General features: G+C 38.0%; 1 protein-coding gene across 1 annotated transcript in view; it reads right to left on the bottom strand.

Moving 5' to 3' along the window:
- Positions 1 to 22,026, bottom strand: part of LOC148053410 (uncharacterized) — an 86,353-nt gene extending 64,327 nt beyond the window's left edge. The window contains exon 1 of the mRNA XM_087776488.1: positions 21,942 to 22,026. Within this exon, the coding sequence (XP_087632614.1) occupies positions 21,942 to 21,949 (8 nt within the window). The 5' untranslated portion in view covers positions 21,950 to 22,026. The remainder of the gene's footprint in view (positions 1 to 21,941) is intronic.
- Between the last annotated feature and the right edge of the window lie 3,455 nt (positions 22,027 to 25,481).

Here is a 25,481-nt window from a genome sequence, read left to right as displayed (position 1 = left end):
TTTTCTCTGCACTGTTGCAAATAACTGATTTAGCACAGGACAACAGTGAGTTGAACCTATATTATATAACCATCTGGAAAATAGCCCTGAAATTTGGTTGGACTTTGTTCACCATTCCTAATTGCAATTTTTTTATATTTGTCTAAACAGTTACAAGTCCTTTAGAGAAGGACTTCACTTTCAGTAGTTTAGAAACATTTCTGGAGCAGAACATTTTTGATCTTTGTTTTGAGAAAACTTTTTTTAAGATTATATGATGTAAAAAACCCCCACATTGCAACTAAAGGCTGATTTTAGAAAAATGAAACTTTCAATGAATCTGAAAGTAATTCAAATAATATTACAAAAGTGTGTTGAATATTAATTGGTAATGCAGATTTACTAGCTGAACAAAATACAACAATTTTCTTATAATGTTATTTTGCACTATAAAATTCGGCCCAATCAGACACTTTACATGTAAACATGCACACGTGCACACACAGTTGGATGTACTATTTCTTTGATCCATACCTCTTACATTGGATAAGGACAGTGTATGGTGCATGACTGATAATTGTGCAATTGCACTCTCAAAAAAGTTATATTAATGATGCTGAATGTAGAGGGTGCTGAAGAAATAAATAAAGAAAAAGAAAGAAGGAAAGAAAGGAAGGAAAGGAAAGAAGGAAGGTAGGAAGGAAGGAAGGAAGGAAGGAAGGAAGGAAGGAAGGAAGGAAGGAAGGAAGGAAGGGAGGGAGGGAGGGAGGGAGGGAGGAAGGAAAGAAGGGAGGAAAGGATGAAAAGAGAAGAGAAGAGAAGAGAAGAGAAGAGAAGAGAAGAGAAGAGAAGAGAAGAGAAGAGAAGAGAAGAGAAGAGAAAAGAGAAGAGAAGAGAGAGAAGAGAAGAGAAGAGAAGAGAAGAGAAGAGAAGAGAAGAGAAGAGAAGAGAAGAGAAGAGAAGAGAAGAGAAGAGAAGAGAAGAGAAGAAGAGAAGAGAAGAGAAGAGAAGAGAAGAGAAGAGAAGAGAAGAGAAGAGAAGAGAAGAGAAGAGAAGAGAAGAGAAGAGAAGAGAAGAGAAGAGAAGAGAAGAGAAGAGAAGAGAAGAGAAGAGAAGAGAAGAGAAGAGAAGAGAAGAGAAGAGAGAAGGAAAAACCTCTTAGTTCTGCTGGATGACAGGAAATTCTCTTGAACACCCTTGCATTGCTATTGCTGAGCTCCACTGGAGGTACAACAGTTACAGCAGTGTTACTCAATCCCACAAGAGCCAAGTGGATCAATTTACTGTTTCCACAGCTGCAGGGTATTGAATGCTGACTGCACCCAATTCTGTGATCATCGTACTGTGTTTAGCCATACACCAAGTCAAGTGCTAGATCTACTACTGGCAAAGGACCTCTCTTTCCTCTAGCTGTTGGATGCTGATAAGTACACATCCTCTTGCTTTCCTATCTGCCCATCAATCATAAGTGCCTCTTATTGACCATTACTAACCTCTTTCAGACTTCTTTCTCTCATACACATGTAAACACAGTCACACACACGTGAAAGGTAATTTCCTGTTTGGAAGCCTTGCTAAGCTTTCCTTTTGTTGTTTTTTTCTAAAGGTTCTTTCCTCTGAAACCTTCTAAATTTGATCAGCAGTGAGGGTAAAGGAAAATGCTTAGGCAGAAATGCTGTGCTCTAAATAGGCATTAATGAATAACAGAGCAAGAGATTGATACACCTTCTTAACCATTCTGTCTGACTGAGAAATTGCTGGAGTTATGCTGAGTTTTAGGTGTCTTTTTCCTTTATTATAAACTGCTAGAAGGGCCAAAAGCCATCCTTTCAGTTATTAGCAACAATTCACGTTGTTCATTTGATACCCAATTACTTCGGCACTCAGGAAACCCTATTCATTCTAGGCAGTTCAGTGTGAAAAGCTGACAAGGAATGTAAAAAAAAGTGGGATAGTCGTTATCCAGCTGTGTTCCAGCCTTTATAACACCATGTGAAAATACCTGTAGCTCTGGGATCAGGACTGAAGATCTCCCACTTGACCTCTTTCTGTATTCCTGAATATATTGATAATGAAGCATACAGTCAATTGTATGCAGCTCACTTTTTTCGGTTAAATGTTTGCCTTACATGATTTCACCAATTCCCATGATCCTTCCTTTAAACAATTTCTGGGAAACAGCATGGAAGATAGTGGGGCACTTTCATGGCTTACTGCTAGTGTGTCACCAGACTAGTGGAACTACAGAGTAAACTGCTCATATTGAAATCATTACACAAAACTCACTTGGTATGTGATTTCATTTACTCTTTAAAAACTTGAGACTGTGATCAGATCACATTTGGTTTCCACTTAATTTTCTATTTCTTTATCAACCATGTGTTTTAATCTTTAAAAATAAAAATGCAATCTTTAGAACAGAAACAGAGCAAGAGTTACCCACAAAGGGAACTCCTGTGACTCTTTTTATTTAAGTGTTCTCATTCATGTTTTATGGTCCTCACGGAAGGTATTTATCTAAATGAAGAAATATGTTCTAGTACGAGAAAAGAATTGAAATGAGGGACATCTGTATTTGCCAGTTTGGGGAATCTACATAAAGTTCATAAGTTCTTGGGGGAGTATTCATATCACAAAATCATCAGTGCATATAGAAGCTGCTGCAACTGTCAGTATTGTGGCACCTGTATCATAAATCAAGGATGATAAGGAGCAGTTAATCATAGTCATCATCCAACTGTGTGAACAGTGTTTGCACCAGGAAAGATGACCATTTTGAACAAATTTGTTGGCAGAAAGGAAATTTTCTTGGGGAAAGATGGTCTTGGAGAATGTAGCTAAGTGAAAGGATGGTAAGTTTTTGTCAGAAGTGAAGGTGATAGGGTGATACTGTGCTATTGAAGGAACAGTCTGACTGCAAGATAAGCCAAGATAAAACACATCTGTCCTGTAAAGCTGCATAACAGCTTTAGTGACACATAATGCTGTGAAGACAAGTCAACATCTGAAGAAGTAGAAATAATAAGTTCTGGCTACCTGACTCTTTACACTAAACTGAGCAGCCCAGAACTTTGAGGGAAGAGTTGAAGAAATTTATGTGGAAATTAGTATTTTACCTATGTATTAGTTTTTGTCTTAGGTAAAAATGCATTGGTTTAGACTCTTGTGTGATATGTGTGTATGAGGAATTTTGGCTGCCATATGCCCTCGGGTATTCAGATGGAATAGTCATAAATGTGCAGTTCTGGGAAAGGTTTGTTTAGCTTATTTGGAGGCCTGGGGAAAGGATAATATGCTGTGCTAGGCAGTGGTGTCTCGGGTGGTAGGATCACAGCTCCATTTCTACAGAAGGCTCAGAGACAAGCTGTTCACAGAATGGGTGTCATAGGGAACAGGAGAACCTGCACAGACCGAGGGAAACACAGGAGCACCTGAGACACAGTAAAAGAGAAGCCATGCATACAACCTTGATGAACTACAGATTTTGCCCTGGCTGTGTGTGGAAGAGTGTATCTTACTACTAGTTCTCTAGAAAAAAAAGGCATAGAAATTGTATTGGGAGAAATAGACAAATAAAGATTTTGATGGTACTTGAGAAGGCTGGTACAATAAGATATGGAGTCAGACAGGTATTTCAGTGGCATGGAAGCTTTAGAAGAATTCCCTTTTTAATGCACAGAATGCCTACTGGGGGCTTTTTGGGTGTGCTTTCCTCTGGATCTCTGGATACTGCATATCAGACTTGACGGACTGGCGTCCTACATAAAAAATTTTGTGTTCCAGTATTCCCAGCTTTGTCAATCAGGACTTCATAAATTGGTTGACAAGTCAGGGCAATAAGACTTTCCTCAGGCAGTATTTAAGAAATAATGCCTCTTAGGGCATGCTGAATAACTGGAGATTATGTCCTCCATTCCTGAAAGAGGAAGATCTCATGGGGAAACCTTTGCAACTTTGTAGGAGTCTCTATTAAGTGTGTTGGATTCAGCTGCATGTGGGAGTTGATTTCCACTCATTCAAAACCCATTGCAGGGCCAGGGTGAATTCTCAACACTGTTAGCTCAGATTTCCCTAGCAAAAGAAGGGAAGTAGGGACCACTTGAATCAATGGCTATGTCTGCATACTAGCTAATGGAACAGCCTTTTATTACTTAGTGCCAGGAAGTGATCCCCGCCACTCAATTTTGATCACTTACAGGGCTGGAGAGCCAGAATTGCCCCCAGCAGCCCTTTGGCCCATGTCAGGTATCACTCTTCTAGGCAATGCTTGGGCACAGTATGGGAGTTAGGACACCCACTAACTACTCCCAGCAGGGAGTTTGGAAGCAGCTACAGTATTTTGGAGGGCAGGAGAATTTAACAGCATGGACACAGGGCATTTCATGTCAGCTAACATCAGTGCTAAAGAGCGTTCCTCGCCATCTCTAACTTACACACATAAACACAGCAACCAAGGACCTTTCTTCTGTTGTAAAGAGACCCCATGTCAGATAATTTCTTCTATAAAGGAAGTTTAAATTTCCACCATCTAAAAATTAACTGATTGTTTGACTCCTCCACTGCCTCAAAAAGCTGTTCTAGGATCCAGATGGGTTCCAGCAAGCAGGGCTCATCTCTCACTTCCAGCTTACTTCATGTTGTTGGTTACTTTATACCAACATTTTTTTGCCAAAAGTTATTTTCCATGTAATTGGCAATTTTCCCTTCATTGTCTTTATCTCTTTACACATCTGGCATATGTATGCAGCAATAATACCTGCACTGTGACTATGGATGCAGATAAATACTTAAGATGTTAGCACATAGCTGCCTGTGGAAATTTGGCTTCTTTAACTGCCAGTTCTCAACGATACAAAAAATATAATATTGTCATGGTTTGTAAAAATAAACTCATCTGTTCTTTTATTGAATTAGATCATATTCTTACTCTGTGCTTATATATGCACTTTTTAAAAGTAGAATCCTTATTTTTTCATTTTTTGAAACTTCTGAAAGTTCATGACTGATATCCATTTGCTGTACATAGGAAAATAAAACTCACTGAACATTATTATCAATGTCTATTTCATTGATATATTTCAGAGAAAAATAAATAGAACATGGACAATACCTTTGCCTTTGTCAAAATAAATTTATAAATGAAATCACACTTTTATGTCACTGATAAATTCTGAAAAAGCCTAATTCTACAACTTTTTTTAAAATTTTTAAATGCTATTTAAAAGGTATTAGAGCTCAACATACTGGGGTTCAATAGACACTATTTTGAAAATCATGCACAATTTTTTAATGAATTAAACTCTTTATTTGGATTACTATAACATATCACATAGATTTTTTGTGCAATATGTGTACACATAGCCTACATAAACAGCTCTTGAGAACTTAATAGAAATGTATTTCTTATATAGAAGTCTATTAAACAGCTGCAGTATAGAAAGTTTCATAGTCCCTTTTCAATTCTGTAGGAATATTTCATAGGGATTGATTGTGTGAATACTGTACATGTATAAATGAATTAAAACTATGAGTAGAAGTTTTATCTAGAATGTGTTTCTTGGTTTGATATCAGTGTAACTGAGAGCAGAATTTATCCCATTAATAAACAGAAGATGATAAAAGCGTGACAGCATTTAGTTTTAAAATCTAAGTTCAGCATACTTCTTCTATTTTGTAATTATCACAGAAGATTAGGAATACTATGTTCTCTGCATGAGCTACATTTGCATATTGTATTGTACATAATTTTTACCCTGTTACATATTCTCTCTAAATTCACTTTTTTTTTTTTTTTTAAATAATAAAGCCCCCAACAAAACACCATTAACCAATGAAACAAAGCCTGATTGACTGCTGCAGGATTTTTCAAATTAGCATTGTCTAGCCAGTTTTGCTTCAGCTGTCTTTTCATAGCTCTCCCAAGAGGGAAAGAAAATAAGACTGGCCTTTGCCACACTTGTAAAATTGTTATTCTGTAGGGAGGGATGATCAGAACAGAGCTGATCAAACCAGCCCTTCTGGTTTCTCTCAGAATGTAACTGCAGTGACGCTTATTTTAAAAATGAGCATCTCATCCATACCCTCTTACAAAATTTAGAGTATCTGAGTCCTGTAATGAAATGTGTTTTACATTAGATACACCATCTAAACAATTCCTGGAGCAGAGAGAAATCTCAGCACTTCCAGTCCTAATTAACCTGTGGGTTTCCTCTTGTGGTATGATTCCGGCCTATTAAATCTTGTGTTTCTTGCTGCAAAGTGGCACAAGTTCAATGAGAGACATGGAAAGCGTCTTTCTCTTCTGGAAAATTGTATCCCAGCAGCTAGGGAAAGCTTCTGGGAAGTGGATGCAGTAGATTTGAATCCCTTCCAGCTGAAGCAAGAACTGAATCCAGTTCATTCTCCAAGACCATAAAAAAAAAGTTTGTAGCACAACCACCACCTTTGGTGATCTTTTAGAAAAATGTGGATTTTTAGAAGCCTCTATCTTGCTAATGTCCGTGAAAATGACTTTCATAGAGAAATCCCTCATTTCTGGATTCCAGTGGGATGGAGGCAGAAGAGATGGGCAGTATTTTACATGCCTACAGTGTGGAATTTCAGAGATTTAACAACTTTAATGTCAAACATGGACATATGACAATTTTAAGTACTACCAGTTACAGGGATGTTTAGGAAGAAGGGGATGGGGGGAACAGGAAAACATTTCTGAAATGAGCTTGAAGTTAGATAACCTAAAATCCACTTGTGCCCTGTTATTAAATGCCTGTGAGCCTTTTATTTATGTTAGTAGATTCATGTCAGAGCACAGGCACAGACACTGAAAAAATGACCATCCAAATTGTTAAAATGCTAGTACACTCTCTGGCACAATATCACCCTGTTCCAACTAGTGTGCTCAAAAATAATTCTCAGGCATGCACTGGAAATTAGCACAGAGTGGGAATCATTCCCAACGGGCAGTTTGAATGTTGTTAGCTTGTTTTTGATGGCAAGAGAGCTTAATAGTAAGGATGTGCCAGTTGGCTTCAGTGTCAAAGCCCTAGGCTCTGTTTAGTTTGCTAGTCCTAATGGTTCTAACACCTAAATCTAACCTAAATCTTCTTGCATTTTTCAGAGAAGGTGGGGTCTGTTTTGGGATGCTGCCCCTTGTGATTTAGAATTGATCTTGCAGACTCCTATTCATATAAATTTTTGTAACTCAAACAGTTCCACTGGCGTTAACAAGCTGCCTATAAAATCAGGACAAATATTTGTGAGTGAGGTTTTGCAGAATCAGCACATGGTGGGACAGGTGCAAAATAAAAACTTAGAATCTGATTCCTGTGTGGCAGTGCATCACGCTTCCAGGGAAACTGAAATCCTAAACAACAAAGCAATCTGTCTCACGTTTGTGTTGTTTGTCCATGCATCAGTTGATTCTGTGACCTTTCCCCAAATCAGTAGTCATATGGACTTCACTTTATTTGTATCCCCTTATACAAGCAGATGGTGAAAAACTAGTCCCCTAAAAATGCTGCCTTTGTAAGAATAAGTACGTTATTCCTCACTGTGCAGTAGTTATATGATCAGTATGGTTTTTTCTTTTCATCCTTTCATCCTCAGTGACTTTCTCACATTGTTGTCTGTTTCCCTATCAAGGAGTTTCTTCCTTGAAGAAATAGGAATGTTATGTACTATCTGTGCTTGTCTTAAATATTAAAAGCTAAGAAACAAGGTGTTATTAATTATTTAGAAAAGGAAATTACTGGCTATTATTATTATACTAAATGCCAGTTATGGTTATTATGTTAACATCAAGAAGTCCCAGCGAGGAAATGGAAGATGAAGTTCCCCATGTAGTTTGAGCTGCACGAATATAAAGGAAAAAGAGAGACTCTGAACCTCAATTTGGAAAGAAACAAGCAATAATGGCCAAGTTTAAGAATCAAAGGGCCAAGAAATAAAATCAATTAGACAGTTCCTTCTCTTCTGCCACCCATACCCAGTGACATCTACCACAACTCTGCATGCATCCCATGCTTTCCACACACTCCACCAGCTCTACCTCTTACATAGCAGTGTGACCTGATTTATACCTCTCTCCTTTTCATCTTCTTTTGTTATTTATGGAACAATCCTAAGAGACATTGCAGCCATCTTCACACTTCATTTTCTGCAACTAGCTCTTACAGAGTCCTGATGATACCTCTGCCATCCATCTCTTATGTTCCCTTCTCAGCAGACTAAAGTACAGGGGACTTCATTTCTTCCATTCATGGAAATATTGAATCATAAATGTCTTGGCTGGAAGGAGTCTCTGGAGGTTGTCCAGCCCAGACGTCCCACTTGAAGTGGGACTATACCACCACTGGGTCAGGTGGCTTTTATGTGCCAAGTTCTGGAAAAATCCAAGGACAGAAAGTTCACCCTTATGGCTTGCTGAGTAACATGTCCCAGTGCTGCACTACCTTTCTGGAGAAGTTTTCCTCCTTTCTAATCTGAATGTCCCTAGCCACAGTTTGTGGTCTTGTTATGTCTTCTGCTGCTACCACAAGACTTTGGTTCTGTCATCTTCGTATCTGACTTTCAAGCTGTTGTAGGCTGCTATTAGATTGCCCTTAATCCGTCTCTTCATCAGACTAATGAAGCATAGGTCCGTCAGCCCACCCTTAGAGGTGATGTGTGAACAGCTTGGCAGCCTCTTCTGGACCCCTCCATATGTCTCATGGACTGGGAGGCCCCAAACTGATGTTTTCAACTCCTCCATCTCTCCCTTTGCTCTCTTTCTCCTCCTTTACATGTGCCTATTTTTTATCCTTTATTACTAATTTTCCTAGTGGACCCCATGAGATTTTCTCACTTCTTTGTCTCCTTTCCTTTACATGTAATTCCTAATGCTGTTCCCTTTGCTCTCATTAATAACAGCAATTCAGATTTCTTGTTAGTGATATTTGTAATTCCACAGTTCCCTTCTCTGATGTCTACTCTGCTTGCAAGTTTGGTTTTGCGCTTCATATGCAGAAAAGGACATCAGCTTGGTGTTCACTTGGGACATCTGTAATTCTTTTGTTGCTGATATCCTCTTGTATAACCATCATCTGGTTTTCACTGCCAGGATCTATTGTGGTGCTCTGTAGCTGGACTTTTTAGTGACTTTCAGTTGATGGGTGATTTCTTGTTTGTTGTAAAGGTTGATGAATTATTCTCCTCCCAGGCTCTCTTGCCTCAGCAAAGTTGTTCCATCTGTCACTTCCATCCATACCAGCTCTTTGCCTTTCTTTCCCACTCTTCAGTGTAATGCATGGCATAACTGTCTGATTTGTTGGCTCACAGAATCTGTGTAGCATATTGGATTTTGTTAAAAGCTTGTGACTGGGTACAAAGGTTTACTTTTTTCCTTGCCCTGGCTACTGCACTCTGGGTCAGGTGAAACTGAATCCGGTGGGAAGGAAGCAATTCCCTCCTGGAGAAGAGGCCTGTGCTTAGCCCAGGGAGGTTCTAGAGCATAAAGTGAAAGAAAAAAAAAGTTATTAAAAATTTAGCAAATAGAGAAAATGCTGCATGGGAAGCACCAAATGACTTCCAAGATAACCAAAGCAAAAACAAAAACAAAAACAAAAACAAAAACAACCATAAAACCTTCCTTTGGATATTCACGCCCATTCGATGGTTTTGGTGAAGAGTATCCAGCCAGATGGACTCAAAATTCTGGATGACCCAGAGTCCTGCCCAAATGCCTTACCTAACTATTCACCCTGCAAAACCATTAGCATCCAGTTCCTCCACTGATACTCTCAGAATGAAAGTTGCTGGAGGAAATTCTTGGAGGAGGCTTACTTCCTTACAAATTTGTTACATTCTTCAGTCAGTACTAACATTTTTCTTGTTAAAATAAATCAACTTCTCCAAATTAATGGATTTCCATATCTAAAATCACAGCTTCTGTTTTCTTCAACTCATTCGTCACAACCTTCTTCTGCCCCAATTTTCTCTCTTCAGAGAACCTTGCCAATTTCTTTTGAGAGAAAGGAAATAAAATGTGTGTCCGTTCTCTTTCTTTGATCTTTTTTTTTTTTCCGTTCTTACCCTCTCATGTTTCTCCAATGCTGAGGATGAGGAAGCTTTTCATTCTGTTCTCCTCTAGCTCCACAAAGTGGTCTAGAGAGTCTCATCCCATCTCCTTACCTCACATTGTGATGCTTATGACCTCTTTGAACTCTGTTTTTTATCTCACATTACAAACATGCTCTATATGTTTCCAGTCTTAGGAAAAAAACACACCCTTACATTTGCTTCCATCTTCTTTTCCATTTCCTTTTGTTTTTCTTTTAGTGCAAAGGCAATTTCATTTCTAATTTCCATCAAAAACCTGTTCAGGTGTGGCTGCTGTGTGCTGCAGTCTATAAAAGCCCTATTACCTTTTTCATTTCCGATGGCGAATACCAGAACGAATGTTCCAGTCTCATTCCCTACTCTGTCTGCCATCAGCAGTCATCCATCTTCAACATTGCCATGTGTTTTTCCTTAAAACAATGTCCTCTTTTGCTATGATGATTCTGTCCTCTTCTAAGTCTCTGTCGCTAGAGTCTCTGTAAAGACTGTTCTTCATCCCTTCTTCTTCTCTCCGTGGTTGTTCCATGTATCTCTGCCCGTGGTACTTTCTTCTTCCTCTTCTAAATGTGAGTAATCTTGTCTGAACTAATTGAACCACTATTCATCAATCTGCCACTTCACAGTAGAGCAATCTCCTTCTGTCTGAAGAAAGATTTTGAACTGGTTCTCTAATATTTCCTCATGACTACCTTATCTAGCACAACACAGCTAAACAAATATTTCAAGGAAGATTGAAAGAGCTTTTGCTCTTCCTTCCTAAATCTCCATGCAGGGGGAAGTGCCTATGTCTGTCATTCAACATACCTGACTCAAATAACCTCTTTAGGTCCTCAGGTATAGGTTACATTTAAATAGTGTGTCTTCCTTTTGAACAATATCTTGTTCAAAGACACAGCTTTTCCATTCAATCCCTACTCCCCATAATACAATCCTCTTGGATGGTATCTGTCTGATTTCAAGCACCTATATGCAGTATAGACATCTGCATCTGTGTTCTTTTTTTGGATTCCTTCTTAGTCAGTGTAGAAAAATAGTTACTTTTTACTAAAATAGACATCCAATAAAAAAAAAATTAAATTTTTTTCCCCAAAAACTTCCTATAGCTCTTGAAGGACTAGCTCATATGTAAATATTCATGCTGCAGATGTCTAAAATTAGTTGAAATCAATCTTGTCTCCTTTTCCCTTTCTCTCTTTAGCATTGTAATTTCTTTCCTTTTGATCCTACCAAAGGCAAAATATCCCCACGTAGAGCCCACTTCAAAATAGTGATCCAGGTTCATTTTTCCAGGCTGTAACTTTGACTATATAATTCATACTTGTACATCCCTTTAGTAGCTATACTTTTCATCTGAAATCAAGTTTATGCTACTTATCTTGCTCACAGCCTTTCATTTCTCATTTACTGTTCAGACAGACAGCTACATACAGTTACCCATGGCTGTAACTCCATATTGTTCACTTATGACATTTTTGAAAAAACATACGTATAGTTCCTCCCAGGCTGTCCTACATATTTAAGGGAATATTCCCATAAACATTTGCAATGCTGTAGAAATTAGCTTTTTACAAAACCCCACCAAATATCTTCTTTCCTGTGGTGCTTACAAGAAGCTTGGCTTATGGTACACTGAGGCCCCTGATCTGGATGTTCAACGACAATTCTCTTTCTTTCTTTTCTTCCTCAGTTTGTCTTGCTCTGCCATAAAAAGTAATATTTTTGAGCAAGGACTATTTTCAATATGTGTTTGCACAGTACTTAACACAAAGGCATCTTAGATTATGACTAGGTCTTCTAAATGTTAGGAAAATTTAAAGAAATAATGATAACAATATGAGATATTTTTGTAACTAAAGCATTTGGTGCTTTAATTATCTCTAAATCTCAAATGAACAAAACTTACCCTTTCTTTGGTACTTTGAAAATTCACTGTGAGTATAGTTTTTATGGTGCTTCAGTGGGAGAAAAGACTATTATGGTTCAGTAAATATAGCTATATATGTTACTTAATTCTTGTAGGATAAGAAGGATAAGCTTGCATTTTAGACTGAATTTTGCACCTGTCCTTATTCGGAATGGCAAGGTATTTACAGTAATTCTGGAGCATTCCTACCAGATAACACAGGAGTGACAGGACTGGATTACGTGTTGTATTTTAGGTCACAAGGAGACAAAAAAAAACACACAAAAAATTATTTTCCCCAGTCAGCTCTAGTGTTCCCAGTTTTGTACACTTTGGCTGTCATATATTGGCTTTGTTTATGTAAGCTTTTAATTTTTATAAAGGTAGATAACAGTATTGCTTTGGATTTGTTTCATATTTGCATAGGCTCTGCATTCAATTAATTAAGTATAGTTAAAGCTGAATTTTTTAAAAAAAAATCAGATGAGTGGTACTGTGTAATATCAGATTAACTAAGGAAGATATTACATTGCTGTTGATATTTCTAGTGCATTTAATATTTTTAAGGACGTATTTTGTTTTGTTCTTTAATCTGTATCATGAATAATTCCATTCCTGATACATACTACTGAATAAAAAGGTATGCATATAGTGTTATTGCCTTTATCAATAGTCAGGAGGATATTTGTCTTAACTTAGCATTTTCCTTTTCAATTTATATAATCTCCAGACATATATATAAACAAAGAAACTTTCCTGTCAAGTTTATATAAACTAGGATGCAGAAAACTGTCACTTTATTTCCTTAAGTTCAGATCCACCTCATAGAGCTGAGACATGAATTTGCAGTGACTGAGTGCAGCAGAAAAAACATCACACACTAGCCTAGAGAGCCAGTGCACATTTTTAATATGTATTTATTTCCATAAATGTAAGTGCTGAGCAGCTGATTTCATTAAAATTATGGCATATTACATTTAGGATCTCTATTTGCATATTTTCTGAAAGCTGAAGTATTAGTTTTTGAAGTGCCATTTTAGGCAATTTCTGCAGAGTGACAGATACAGATTTTCATTAGGATCACAGCAAGCTGTTGCCTAAGATTTGAACTCTAGAGAACAAGCCCCACTAGAACTACATTAAAATATGTTAAATTACTATCAGGATTGTGGAGACATGAACTCCACAAGAAAAAAAAATTAATATAGATATTCAAGGTCATGACCCTCTGAGGTATACTTCTTTGAGAAAATAAAAAAAAAAAAAGGGTAAAGCTTACAAAAAAATTCCGAAGTTGACAAATAATTAGATTACATGGCAAAAAAGATCAGGAAACATTTTGTCTTGCTTTGATCTGATTGCATGTTTATAGGAAAAACATCATCTTAGTAGAATGAAAAAATTTTTTAAAAAAATCACCTGAAATACGAGTGAGATTATGCTATGCTCTACTTTCTAAACTTGTAAAACCCTGTTTTTCACTCAATGATATGACTTCTTATTCCTGGCCACATTCATACATTCTCATTAGTCTCATGATCCAGGTTCATAGTTCTGTCTCAAGGGAGACCTCCACTCATGTTTTCTCTGCCCTCTGTTTTCAAATGGGGAAATGAGCATAATTGATAGCTGTGCTTAGTTCCCTTTGAAGCTCTTGAGTACAGAACCTAGTGGAAAAAAAAAAGACCAAAAAAGAAGTGCTTTGTACGTTTATGGGGGAAAGGAGACTGCAGAAGGACAAAGGAGGAAGGAAAGCTGGAAGATGAAGGAAAAATGGAAGAAAATCATGAGGGAACTGCAGCTGAAGATAAAATGCAATACAGTATCAGATTGCAAGAACAGACGGACAGAAGTATAAGTGAATTCCAAAAGTCGCTTCCTCCAGAGATGTTGTATCACAGATGCTGCTGCTGAAGAATAGGATTTAAACATCCACCAAAAGCCTGCTGTTGTCCTGTTGGGAAAATAAATAGTTCAACATATTGCTCATCTAAACCAAAGGTACCCTGTAAAGGCTTAGAAGGTTGGGGAACTTGGAACCCATGAAGGTTTCTTTCCATTCTCTTGCTCACCCAGCTCTCTGCCTCTCTCCTTCTTGTCCTCTCTCTTTCTCTCTTTATATCTATAAATGCAGAAAACATGTATAATTATAAACAGTACATATACATGACATATACTGTGTATATATGTATGTATGAATAGGTATAGGTAGGTATAAGAGTGTGTGTGTGGATATGTATCTATGTATGTATGTATAAAATGTACGTGTATGCTTCTTAAGCCTGACTGAAGTAAAAAAAGTCTTGTTTAGGAGCTGGATGAATTCCAAAGTGAGATTGCATGCAATAACTTCATGCATGTGTGCACACATAAACACATTGTACATTCACAGTTTTACTGTTCAAATGGAAAGTATAGGTCAATGCTATAATTTATTGAAGGTGTCCATCAGAATTGGAAACATTTCCAGAAGGAAAAAAATAAATCAAGTAACCCTGAAAGGTTTGGTATTCAAGCTGGATCTGTACCCAGTGTAATTAATCAGTATAGTTATTCAACATCTTTTTTTTAAATGGGCTTGGATGTGAAACCAGTTTTTTTTCCTCTTTTCTTTTTCTAGTGGGAAACAAAAGGATTAGACAGGCTTTGGACAGAATTGCTTGAAAACACAATAGATATAAGGTTCTTTCATCTTCATCCCAGGAAATCTCTAGCCTGGACACAACTGGGAAGTGTAAGGTTCTTCCTGCTTGTAAAATAGTCCTTGTAAATTAATCTGCTGATCATGGCATGAAAAAGCAAGAGTCAAAGCCCAGTTCTCACTTTAACGTTACTGCTGTTGGATTCTGTTGAAATAAATTAAGATCATTAGATTTAAGGCCAAGCCTTCACGTTTGTGTTGACTGGCACTTGAAAGAGCTGATTCTAAACTGGATACGGCTCACACAGAAAACTCTTTCTTATAGTGTTTAGTTGTGCAATCGAAGTAATGAATTTTAACTTAGTTTCTGGATCTGTAGAGCTGCTAAACAGTAGATATTCACCTCCTTCTTCTCTTCTTTTTATAACACCATAAAATTGTTTTATGAGTTATTAATGAGGATCTAGACTTTTGACCTTTGATACTTCGCTGAGGACAAATTTATCAAAGTGGAGCTGTGGTAGAGCCAGTTGGAGTCTGTTGAGGTGTAAGAATCTATATTCAGTGTCATTAAGTAAAAGTAATAAAAAGTACTGCTGTTTGCGACTCTGTTTTTAAAATGTGCTAAAAAATTGTCCGTGCTGGCCTGACAAAAGCTGATCATTGATGGAGCTGCTGTCATTGCTCCGGTCTAGTTCAAAGAAGGTTCTGTAACATAACACCGAAAGGCACAGAGGAGAGACTGCTTCACTCTTTATAATATTCTTTCAGTTTTCCCACAAAACCTGTGAGAGGTACTTAGCCTAGACCCATAATTTTCCACAGACCCATAAACTAAGTTCTGTTTTATGAGAAGTGCTGACAAGAACCTCTTGAAGTTCAACAAGGGGAAGTGCAAATTCCTGCCACTGGGGATGAATAAGCCCATGCAGCACTACATGCTGGGAGTCAACTGGCTGCAAAACAACTGCAGAAAAAGACCTGGGGTCTAGATGGTCAGTAAGTTGAACATGGGCTGTAACAATGTGTCATTGCAGCCAAGCAGGCCAACGGCATCCTGGGATGTATGAGAAGGTGCAGGTCAAGAGAGGTGATCCTTCCCTACTAACCTGGTGCTGGTGAGACACAGCTGGAGTACTGGGTCCAATTCTGGGCTCCACAGTACAAGAAACAGAAGCATATTGGAGTGAGTCCAGTGAAGGACCACAAGGATGGTTATGAGGAGACATACAAGGAGACACTGAGAGATCTGGGACTGTTTGGACTGAAGAAGAGGAGGCTCAGGGGGTCTTAGCAATGTGCATAAATACCTGACTGGGGGGAAGTAAAGAAAATGGACACAGTCCTGGGTAACCTGCTCTGAGAAGGGGGTTTGGACTAGATAATCTCCAAAGGTCCCTTCCCATCTCAACCATTCTCTGATCCTGTGATACTACAAAATAGATGATCATCTGTCCAGGAAATCCTTCTCGAAGCCCTCCCTGCACCTCTCCTTTGGCATGACAGTGCCATCACTGTAGATACTGAACCCTCCTCTCCCTTCTCTTACCCTCCCTGCTGCGGACAGGGCACTGCATTGAATAGTGTGTTTACCAGTGATTTCCAGAGGCTAATGAAAAGCTTAGCAGAATATCAAGAGGGTTGGTATCTTATCACAGCCTTTTATTTATGCCTCAGTAGTATCAGAGGCCAGATGGCTGGAGGGGGAAACCAGCCATGCTCAGAATACAATCACTCCCACCAAGTTAGGGGTAACCCTCCCACCAGGCAGGTGCAGTGAGCCACATCAGTCCTGAGACAATGCAGTGCTCATAATTTTCTGTCTTGCTAGGTGAATAGATGCACAGACACAGCACTATAGAGGTATAGATGTATTCCTCTATAGGTGTGCAAAAGTGAATATTACACTGTACAATAATTTATATGTTTATAATTTCAAACCCTTTTCCATCTTTGATGAAGGTAATTTTAACAGACTGTGACAACAGTTTGAGATGAGGTGCCTTCTAACACTCCGCTAGTATAGTTTTGTGAAGAAACCACCCAAGACTTTGGAACTGGGATACCTAGAAGTGACTTTTCTCTTGTCCTTATTAGGTAGCTGAAAGGAGATTACAGTATATAGAGTAAATTTAATGTCACCCTGGCAGGAGGTGGCAGGTTAGGAATCCTGTCAGTCACTGATTTACTGCTTAACAGTAGGGAAAGGCTTTAGAACAAACCCTGCAGGAGCATTATAAGCACTTTTTTATTGTCAGGATGTCAGAACACAACACAGGGTAGCCACTAAGCTTAAAAGTGATTTATGAAAAAAAAAAGACCACCTGGAGATTATCTTATTTTTATCATTTTGAAAGGACATAAAAAGATCATTTTTGTCATATCTTTTTCCTGGTCAGTACACAAATCCACAGAGGAGAAATTTACTCATAAAAAGGCCATTGATGTTATGAAATTGTTCTAATTTCTAATGTTGCATGTCATTTATTGCTGTTACTTAGAATGACCTGTGGTACATTTTGCTAAGTTACTGTCTCTCCTCTCTCACCAAAATTTTTAGTTTCCACATTTAAAAAGCTGAATTTTCCCCAAGCTGCAGGAAGTATTCAGAATCTGCTAAATATTTTAATGTCGAGAGATGGAGACCTGTAAGGCAGAGTGTTGTTAAAGACTGTGGCATTTTATACTAATTTTCCATGAGCAGTTATAGTTCCAGAAAACTATAATTTAAGACATTCTAAAATCTTAATACCAATCATATGAAATAATAGCACTTGCTATATAGAACCAACAATAAAAATAACCTTTGTAAAGAATAAAAGCTAGTAGTAGAAGTTATAAATTGAAAACTTTGGTGTGACTGGATTAATAAAAAAAAGTTCTCAGGATCCCAACAAGCTATGTTTAATGTCAAGGTCAGGACTCAAGCGTAAAAGCAACATAAAACAAAGATGGGTATTATTATTAGCAATAATAGTGCCTTGTCCAGAGTTGCACTTAGAGGTGATGTAAATACAATACTGACTGCTTACCTATTTTCCCTCCTATGGTTGATTTGGAGTGGTTTTTTTGTGTATTATTAGCTGGAAAGTGCAGCTTGATTTTGCAGCTACATTGTGTAGCACTTCTATTAGATGGAACTGGTTCAGACTAACAGACAATATTCTGCAAATCTGTACCATGGACAGTCCAATAGAAACTATTTTCAGAGTCTAAAATATTCAGGCTGGACCAAACACCATTTAAGTTTATGATTTCCATGGAAAAATGTCCTTGGGTTGCATGTGGTATAAAACAAGGCCTGGCTCAAGCTTCTCAGCAATACAGACAAAACATTTTCCAAAGCCAGGGAGGAGGAGAGAGGGGAGAGAGCTGGCACAGAGCCTGTTCCCCGTTGGGGAACCAAAGTGTCAGGATGGGAGCTGGATCCATGAGTCCTGAGTGGGAAGGACTCTGCAGAACAAGGCTTGCTTTCATTCTGCACCTGACAGGCTGGAAGAGATGGAGATCCAGCTACTGCTTCTCAAATGGGACAACGTTCCTCCTACTCCCCAAGTGGTACTGATGCTACCTTGGCAGTCACAGAAGCTGAATTTTCTAGGGCTGAGGCACAGACAAAGCAAGTAACACTCCTGACAGTCAGCTGCTGCTTTCAGAGTGGAAAAAAAGCAATTTTCCCTTAACAGAGAAAATATGCCCACCTTTTCTTTAAGGGCTGGGCAGAATGATTACGATCTTGTCTTTTGTACTTCCAGAAGAAATGTTTTTCTTCTGATGTTAGATGGAGGGATTAGATCATTCATCTCCAATGCATGTGAATAAAACCCCTTCAAAATACCAGAAATCAGGGGATGGTTTGTTCTCAGGGCACTTTCTTCTTAGAAAGGTAGATGCAAAAGACCTGGATATTACAGGAGTCTGAACAGAGTTTTATATCCATACCTGAATTGAAATCTAGATACAAAATTTTTCAGGTTTTTCTACTCCAAGGACAAACTATGCATTAGGAAATCTAGACTACTCTGTGGGGAGGTCATGGGCAGTGTGTACAGGGGAGGTCTGCGGTGGCTGCTGCTTGCTCTGCTCCACCTGGGGAGATGCTGCAATGGGAAACCATTTGAGCAAGGAGAGGTGAGTGGGACTGCTCTTATGATCTCTGCCAAAAAACCTTGTAAGAGCCTGTTATATTCTAGTCTCAGCTATTACTTTTAATGCCGAACTGGCATTAAAAGTGACAGGAATTAAAAACTTTCCTTTGAGTTTTATTACTTTTTGTCGCTCTGTCTTGTATAGGAAGTCTCTTTTTTCCTTCTTTCTTATAACCAATATGCAGGCTTTTAAAAGTTTATGGAAGTAAGAGATTATGAGTATTTTCTAGTGCAAGAAGTGATGAGCATAAGCCAGTCTGCCTGATCTGTGTCTCTGTTGCTATTGCAGGCTGAGGAAACACTGGGCAGAGAATATCACTTTTGTAGCAAGGACATCCCATTTTGACAACTTAGTCTATAGAAGCAGATGATCTTTTTGGACTCATTCTCAGGAACAGAGTTTGAGACAGTATAGGGAAATGTCCTGTCCACCTAATGTGCTTTTCCAGTTGAAACTATGAATTTTCTGAGGGAATGTATCTTGTCTCAGTTTCTCAGTTGAGTAATAGTATGACCTCTTTTTAGTTTATTCTTTCTATTCAGAAAGGTCCTAATAGCTTTCTCAAAGGCAGAGTTCTTTTTTGTCCCCCCCACGTTTCCAGACAAATATGATTATACAGCCAGTACAGGAGCAGAGAAATGTTTTGAGATGAAAAGTTACTAACATGCAAGTGTTTCTCAGTGCCATACCTGTCCTCATTTGATTCAAATTCTACAAAGGCTGTTAGTTTGCTTGCATTAGTCAAATTTCTAAGGAATTTTTTGACATCCAAATATGTATTAAAGCAAAGCCTAGCAGAAAAGTAGCCATGAAGCTTTAGAAGTGTTGGGAAAAAGAGATTGTCTGTTGGTTATGGATATATGTCTGAAGTGGCATACAGCGTATTTTTCTGTGTCATTTGTATCCCCAGTGACAGTGATGTTCCATTTCTGTTGCTACCCAGGACTATGGCTAGGGAGTACAGGAGTATTTCGCTCTGAAAGACAAGGAACCACATTCATTGGTGTCACTATCAAGCAAAATTACCACAACGCAGGCACAGATCAAGATGTTCAGAATTGTCTTCTAAAGGTTGAGCCAATGAGAATTTCTAACACCTCAGTTCCAGGCTTTAGCCCATCTTGCCGCCTGCTTTGATTGTGGTTTTTGGTGAAATCCCTAAAGTTCTGAAACATCTGGGCCTGGCAATGTAAAATGAAGACATCTATTCTATTTCAGAGAGTAATGTAAGCTGATTTCTCACATGACCATTTTATTTATGGCATGCAATAACTTATTTTTAGGGTTTTTTTAAGTTTTCCGTTGGTATTATGTAACCTCCTTATTGGTTACCTGATAATCAGTATATAGATTTCGTTACTTTTAACTAGCCAGTAATAACTTCTAATGTGTTACCTGATTTGTTCATTGGTTTGTTTTGGTTTTGAGTGATAAGTTAACTATTCTATAAAGAGGCATGTTAGAAACAAGTACACAAATAAAACCTGACAATCTTAATCAAATTCTTCTCCAGTTTCATACCATGGGAAAATAGTAAAGAGAAAAAGCATTATTCTCTTAATTTTAAAGCACTTCCGCAATCGTAAATAGAACTGCTGTGGCATCTTGCACGATTTCTCCTTGGAATTGAGTGAAGACCAACTACATTCTTAAATCTCCTGAAAAAGAAGGCCTATTTGTATACTTTGACATGTTATGAAAAAAAACTTGAATAGTTATAATTTTGTGGCCTGTTAGATCACTTAACATTCACCTATTGTATGACTTTGCACAGAATTTCGTCTAGCTATCTGATGATCTCTAGTGAGTTCAACAATATAAGCTTGTAGAAAGATGTTTTTTCATTACAGCATGCAGATTAGATCTCTATAAGTTTTGATATCTAGTCTTTTCTTACCATCCAGCTATTTATTCACTATGATCAAATTATCTCCTTATCATTTTTAACTTATTTGTTTGTGAGCAAAAGACATGGAACTGTTTGAGTGTTTCACAGTAGACCATTTTACAATCCTCAAATCATTTTTATTGATTTTATACATAATGTGTGCATTTTTTAGTAAGAATGCTTTGTAGAACCAATGTAAATGTCTTGTAGAAGGATATAAGCAATTGTTCCATAAATCACGACTTTTTTCTTAGCCATACCAGTCATTATATACTGTCTGACTAAACCTAACACATGAAAATATACATTTGACTCCCACACCATGATGACATTTTTATCCTTCTAGTGAAGACTGAATTTTTTTCATTACTTTTATTTTCTCTCATTTCAGCCCAAGAAATAAGAAAGTACTGTTACGAAACTATAATTAAGAAAGTATAAAGAGTAGATGAGTAAAGAATTTGTTGTACGTAAGTTCTCTAAATATACTTTCTTAATATTTTGTAAGCTATTCATAAAACATTGATAACACATTACTTATTTTGCTGAGCATAAATATGTCCTCTTCTATGTCACATAACTGTCCTTGTAATATAGTTCTGTTTTAAGAGCAATTTACTGGCTCTTAAGATAACTATAAAACATCATAACAAGTATGAAATTAAAATAGAACATTAAAGACATCAGCTGTCTTATTATTCTCTGAGAAAAGTCAGAAAGTCACCAGCATAACTAAAAACTAATCTGTTCAACCACTTGCATTTATCATTAGGTTTATTACTCAAATGATAGACATATTTATGAACACTGCTTTCAAATTTTTAATAAAGGAGATGAGTGAGGTTGAAGAAGTAGGAAAAAAACAGAGAGGAAAACAGGACATAAAGCACGTAAAGTAGTAAAAGGAGGAAATAGCTCTCTGTCACAACTGATACAGAGGTTCCAAAGTGGTACTGGAGACTGCAGAGGGCTTGTTCAGGCTTATTGTATCCTCAGGACTTATCTTGTCAGATAGCTATGTGGAAGTTAAAGCAGCTCTGTTATATATATATATATATATATATCTATATCTATATATATATATCTATGCTATTCATATCAGAATATGCTTTATTCCATAGGATCAAATAGCATTTCCTTAGATTTCTTTCAATTTTGGATCAGACCCGATACATATAAAAGAAGAGGAATCAATGGAGATGAGTCAAGCTCTATGTAGGAAGAGGATGGAATCAGACAAACAGAGAGATCAGGGATTAGAACAGCTCAAATTCAAAACTACCCACCTCACCATGCCTCTTTCTGTCAGTTCTCTCAAATCAAGGTGTTCTGTGGTTGTCCTGTCTTCTCTGTCTACTGGCAGCTGACCCAATGTAGCTTCAACAGCCTTATCATTAAAGCTTTTTATAGCACTGTGTTTTCTCCTTCTGTTTTCTGTTTCTGTTCTGCAACGAGTGTTCATGTTAAAATATGCAATAAACATGTGCCTGCATTGAACAGGCATAATACACACTTGCATATGGAATTTGTCAAATCTGTTTCAATTGGTTGAGAAAGGATTGTGTGATTTTTGTACCATAGCTCTACAGCTAAATAACTGGCAATTCAGAACACCTCCCCCCCCCCCCCCTTTTTTTTTTTTCAGAGCCAGAAGAGGCAAGAATAAAGGGTCAGCAATAGTTCAAATGCTGTTCCTGTTCCTTGAAGCGTGCTTCAGTTCTTCACATCTGCTGATGATGCTTGCTGAGAGTTTTCATGTTAAGGTGAAAGAGCAAAGAGAAGGGACACAAGGCAGCTGTAGGGAAGGCAGAGAAGGCTTTGGAACAGTGAAGGGGAGAAGGACTGACAGTGAGAACAAGACTGAAGATTTCATTTGACTTTTACCATAACAAACAACTTGTGATGGTTAGCTATGAGATGAGGCAGTTCCTCCTTCTTCCTTCTCTCAGTTACAGAAAATCAGCCTAGTCTATGCAGACCATTATGTATACAAACTTAACAGGGAAATGTTTCGTATTCCAGATAGGTTTCCCATTATTCCTCATTAAGACTATGGCACCCACTAAGCTTCAGGATCATCTTGTAGATATCAAGAGAAATAAAAGAGGAAAAAGTAGCTTTCTTGCAGAGATGTTTAAATATATAGCTGATTGCAGCCACTCACAAGCCTCCAGATGCATTTACCAGTGTTATCTATTTATTTAAATAACGGCATAATTGTAGAATAGTGTCAGACATATTTCACCTTGGCAACTAACTCATTCCAAGTGTGTCTCATTTTTTCGATGGAAGCCATTTGAAATCACAGGTTAGCAAATGCCAAGAAGTATTTGTTTTACCTATGGGGAAGCAAGACACTGATTAAAAAAGGCTCTGCCTAAAATACACAGTACACCTTTAGCACACCTAAGCTTTAAGCCATTCCAAGAGTAGTGCTTTATTAATACAGGGGCAACTTCTTTATTTTGCCTGATCTGAAAATCTGATTTATAAGTTTCTTGTTGTACTGCAGTTACATTCCCAAGTTAGGATCCCTGGGAAGGATCAAAGCCTATTGTGGCAGATTCTCATTTAAAAAAAAAAACAAAAAAAAAGCCCAAAAAAAAAACCAAAGGTGCTATCATATCTGTGACAGCAGACAAGTTCCAGAAGAGGAGGACAGCTGTGTTCAGTGGGGGCATGGGGAGCATAAGGAAATTGTAAAATTAAAAAGTGCTGCATGGTAATCGGTAATCTCAGCTAACTGCTTTTGTAGCTATGCTGGGGGTTGCAATCTTTAGGCAATTACTGTGTTACATATTTCAACATGTACTGCTGAATTTTAGGGAAAACAGCTCACAATACTTTGCCTTGCTAACATCTTTTCTTGAAGATGTTTAGCTGGGAGAGAAAGATCATTTAAAAACCTGTTGTTCTGGGATTATTAGATCTTTTAAAGCCAGACAGGGAGAAAACAAAACCTCAGGGACTGTTAATGCTTTGGGGCCTCCTTAACAGCATGTTCCATAATGAAATGCTAAATCAGTATCATTTTGTTTAATCTGCCTTGCTTTGTGGGCTTTTTTACCCCTCTCTTGATTTTTCTCTATCATGCCAATAAACTGGTTGTTTTTAAGGAAAACTAACACAGAGGAACAGACTGGTTAAGTGCGAAGCTCAACTAAGACTGCTGAATGACTTGGGAGGCAAATCTTATTTATAGATATGCTTTATCCACGTGCTTCAAATTCAGAATAAAGTAGCACTTAAAATATTTGAGCTGGGGTTTGAGAGGTATGTAGGAAATATGAACACCCACTTCTACAAAAAAGAAATGCTGGTGATTACACTCTTAGCCTGCAAATCCTTTATGCAGATCTCAAAATACCATTTTGACACTCTGCAACATCATAATCATATCTTTTCATTCTTCTGATCTTTTTAAAACTGCAAAACAATACATAATTTTTGAAAAAAAAAGTTGAAACAATATGATGGCTATTACATGCAGCATTCCAAAGGTTCTTCAGGGTACCTGAAGGTCCCTTTTGGGTGTTACCTTTCTGCTTTCACTTTGTCATTTCTAATGAAGACTATCTGGTTATGAACAGGTAGAGTGAATGAAATGTTGGTGAGGGACTATGACAGCCATTAAAGGGGAGTCAAATGAAATGTTAAAAAAAATGTTACTGATCTGTGATCTAGATCAGCAATGCACTTTCAGAACTCTCTAGAAAGCTTTACTGTTATAGGAAGCTGGTGTGATCCAGATATTCACACTCTATTTTCCAAATTTTTTGTTCCTCTCTACCACAGTAATTCTTAGAAATATTCTCTCCCACCTACTCTTTCCTTCATCTGCTTCCTGATTTTGGTGGTGCCTGTGGCCATGCATTCTCTGCCTCTGTTTTTGCTCCTAAGCATGCCCTTCAGGCTGCTGTAGGATCTCTCACCATGCCTGCCCACTCCTGCCCCTGTTCCCCTGCCTCACAGACATGTGATGTGGTAGTGTGGCACCCACTTGGCAGACTCCCAGCTTTAGTGCAAGGCAGAGGCTAAAGGATCTTGTGAGTTCAAGATTCGGAGAAACAGCTCATTATTGCAAGAGGTAGTTGCTGCCAGTTGCTGCTGAGCTCAGGGGAGGGGAGGCTATGCCATTCAGCCTCTCAGGGAGGAGAACTGTTGCTTCCCTCAATATCAGTTTCTGGCAGCACGGACTGATTTCAGATCTCAGTGGGAGCTGTAAGGCAGGAGTGCCTGCATTTCAGTGTGCTGAGGTACTTCTCTGACTGGCCTCTGATGAAACCTTCTAGGTGGATTTTTCCCCCCTTGCCTGTATTTACTGCAGCCAAGTAAAGATATGGCCATCTTTAGGGGAAAAAATAAAGTTGAGGGCATAGGTAGCATGCTGGTATCTACTGCTGAGAACTGAGCAGTGGTCAGACCTCAAGACATGGCATATAGGCAGCAATGTGCAAGATAAGGTAAGAATTATACATGAATACACATAATGTCAGGGAAGAAACCTGCAACACCCATGCTGCCACCCCTACTACTAGATAAAAAGTGTAGCAGTGGTAATAAGAATCATCAGTTAAACACAGTGACTATAAGAAAACCACCAAGATTAAACCAAGGTGTATGTTGGATTTCTTCAGTTATGTCTCAAATGTATTTTGTTTTATAGGCAGGACATATTTAGAATGAAAAAAAATTTAGTGTCCTATGGTGGGCTGGAGATGAAGTTCCCCTTACAAAAAAAGAAGTTCTTGTCTATAAAAAATGTGTGTGGGTGACGACCAAACATCAGTATGTGTTGATTCAGCAATTGCAATAAGGGGGGCTTC

This window comes from Nipponia nippon, unplaced genomic scaffold (genome assembly GCF_047370975.1).
Source record: "Nipponia nippon isolate SJK-2023a ecotype South Korea unplaced genomic scaffold, ASM4737097v1 scaffold_4, whole genome shotgun sequence".
Taxonomy (NCBI): Eukaryota; Metazoa; Chordata; class Aves; order Pelecaniformes; family Threskiornithidae; genus Nipponia; species Nipponia nippon.
This window is presented reverse-complemented; position numbering and strand designations above follow the sequence as displayed.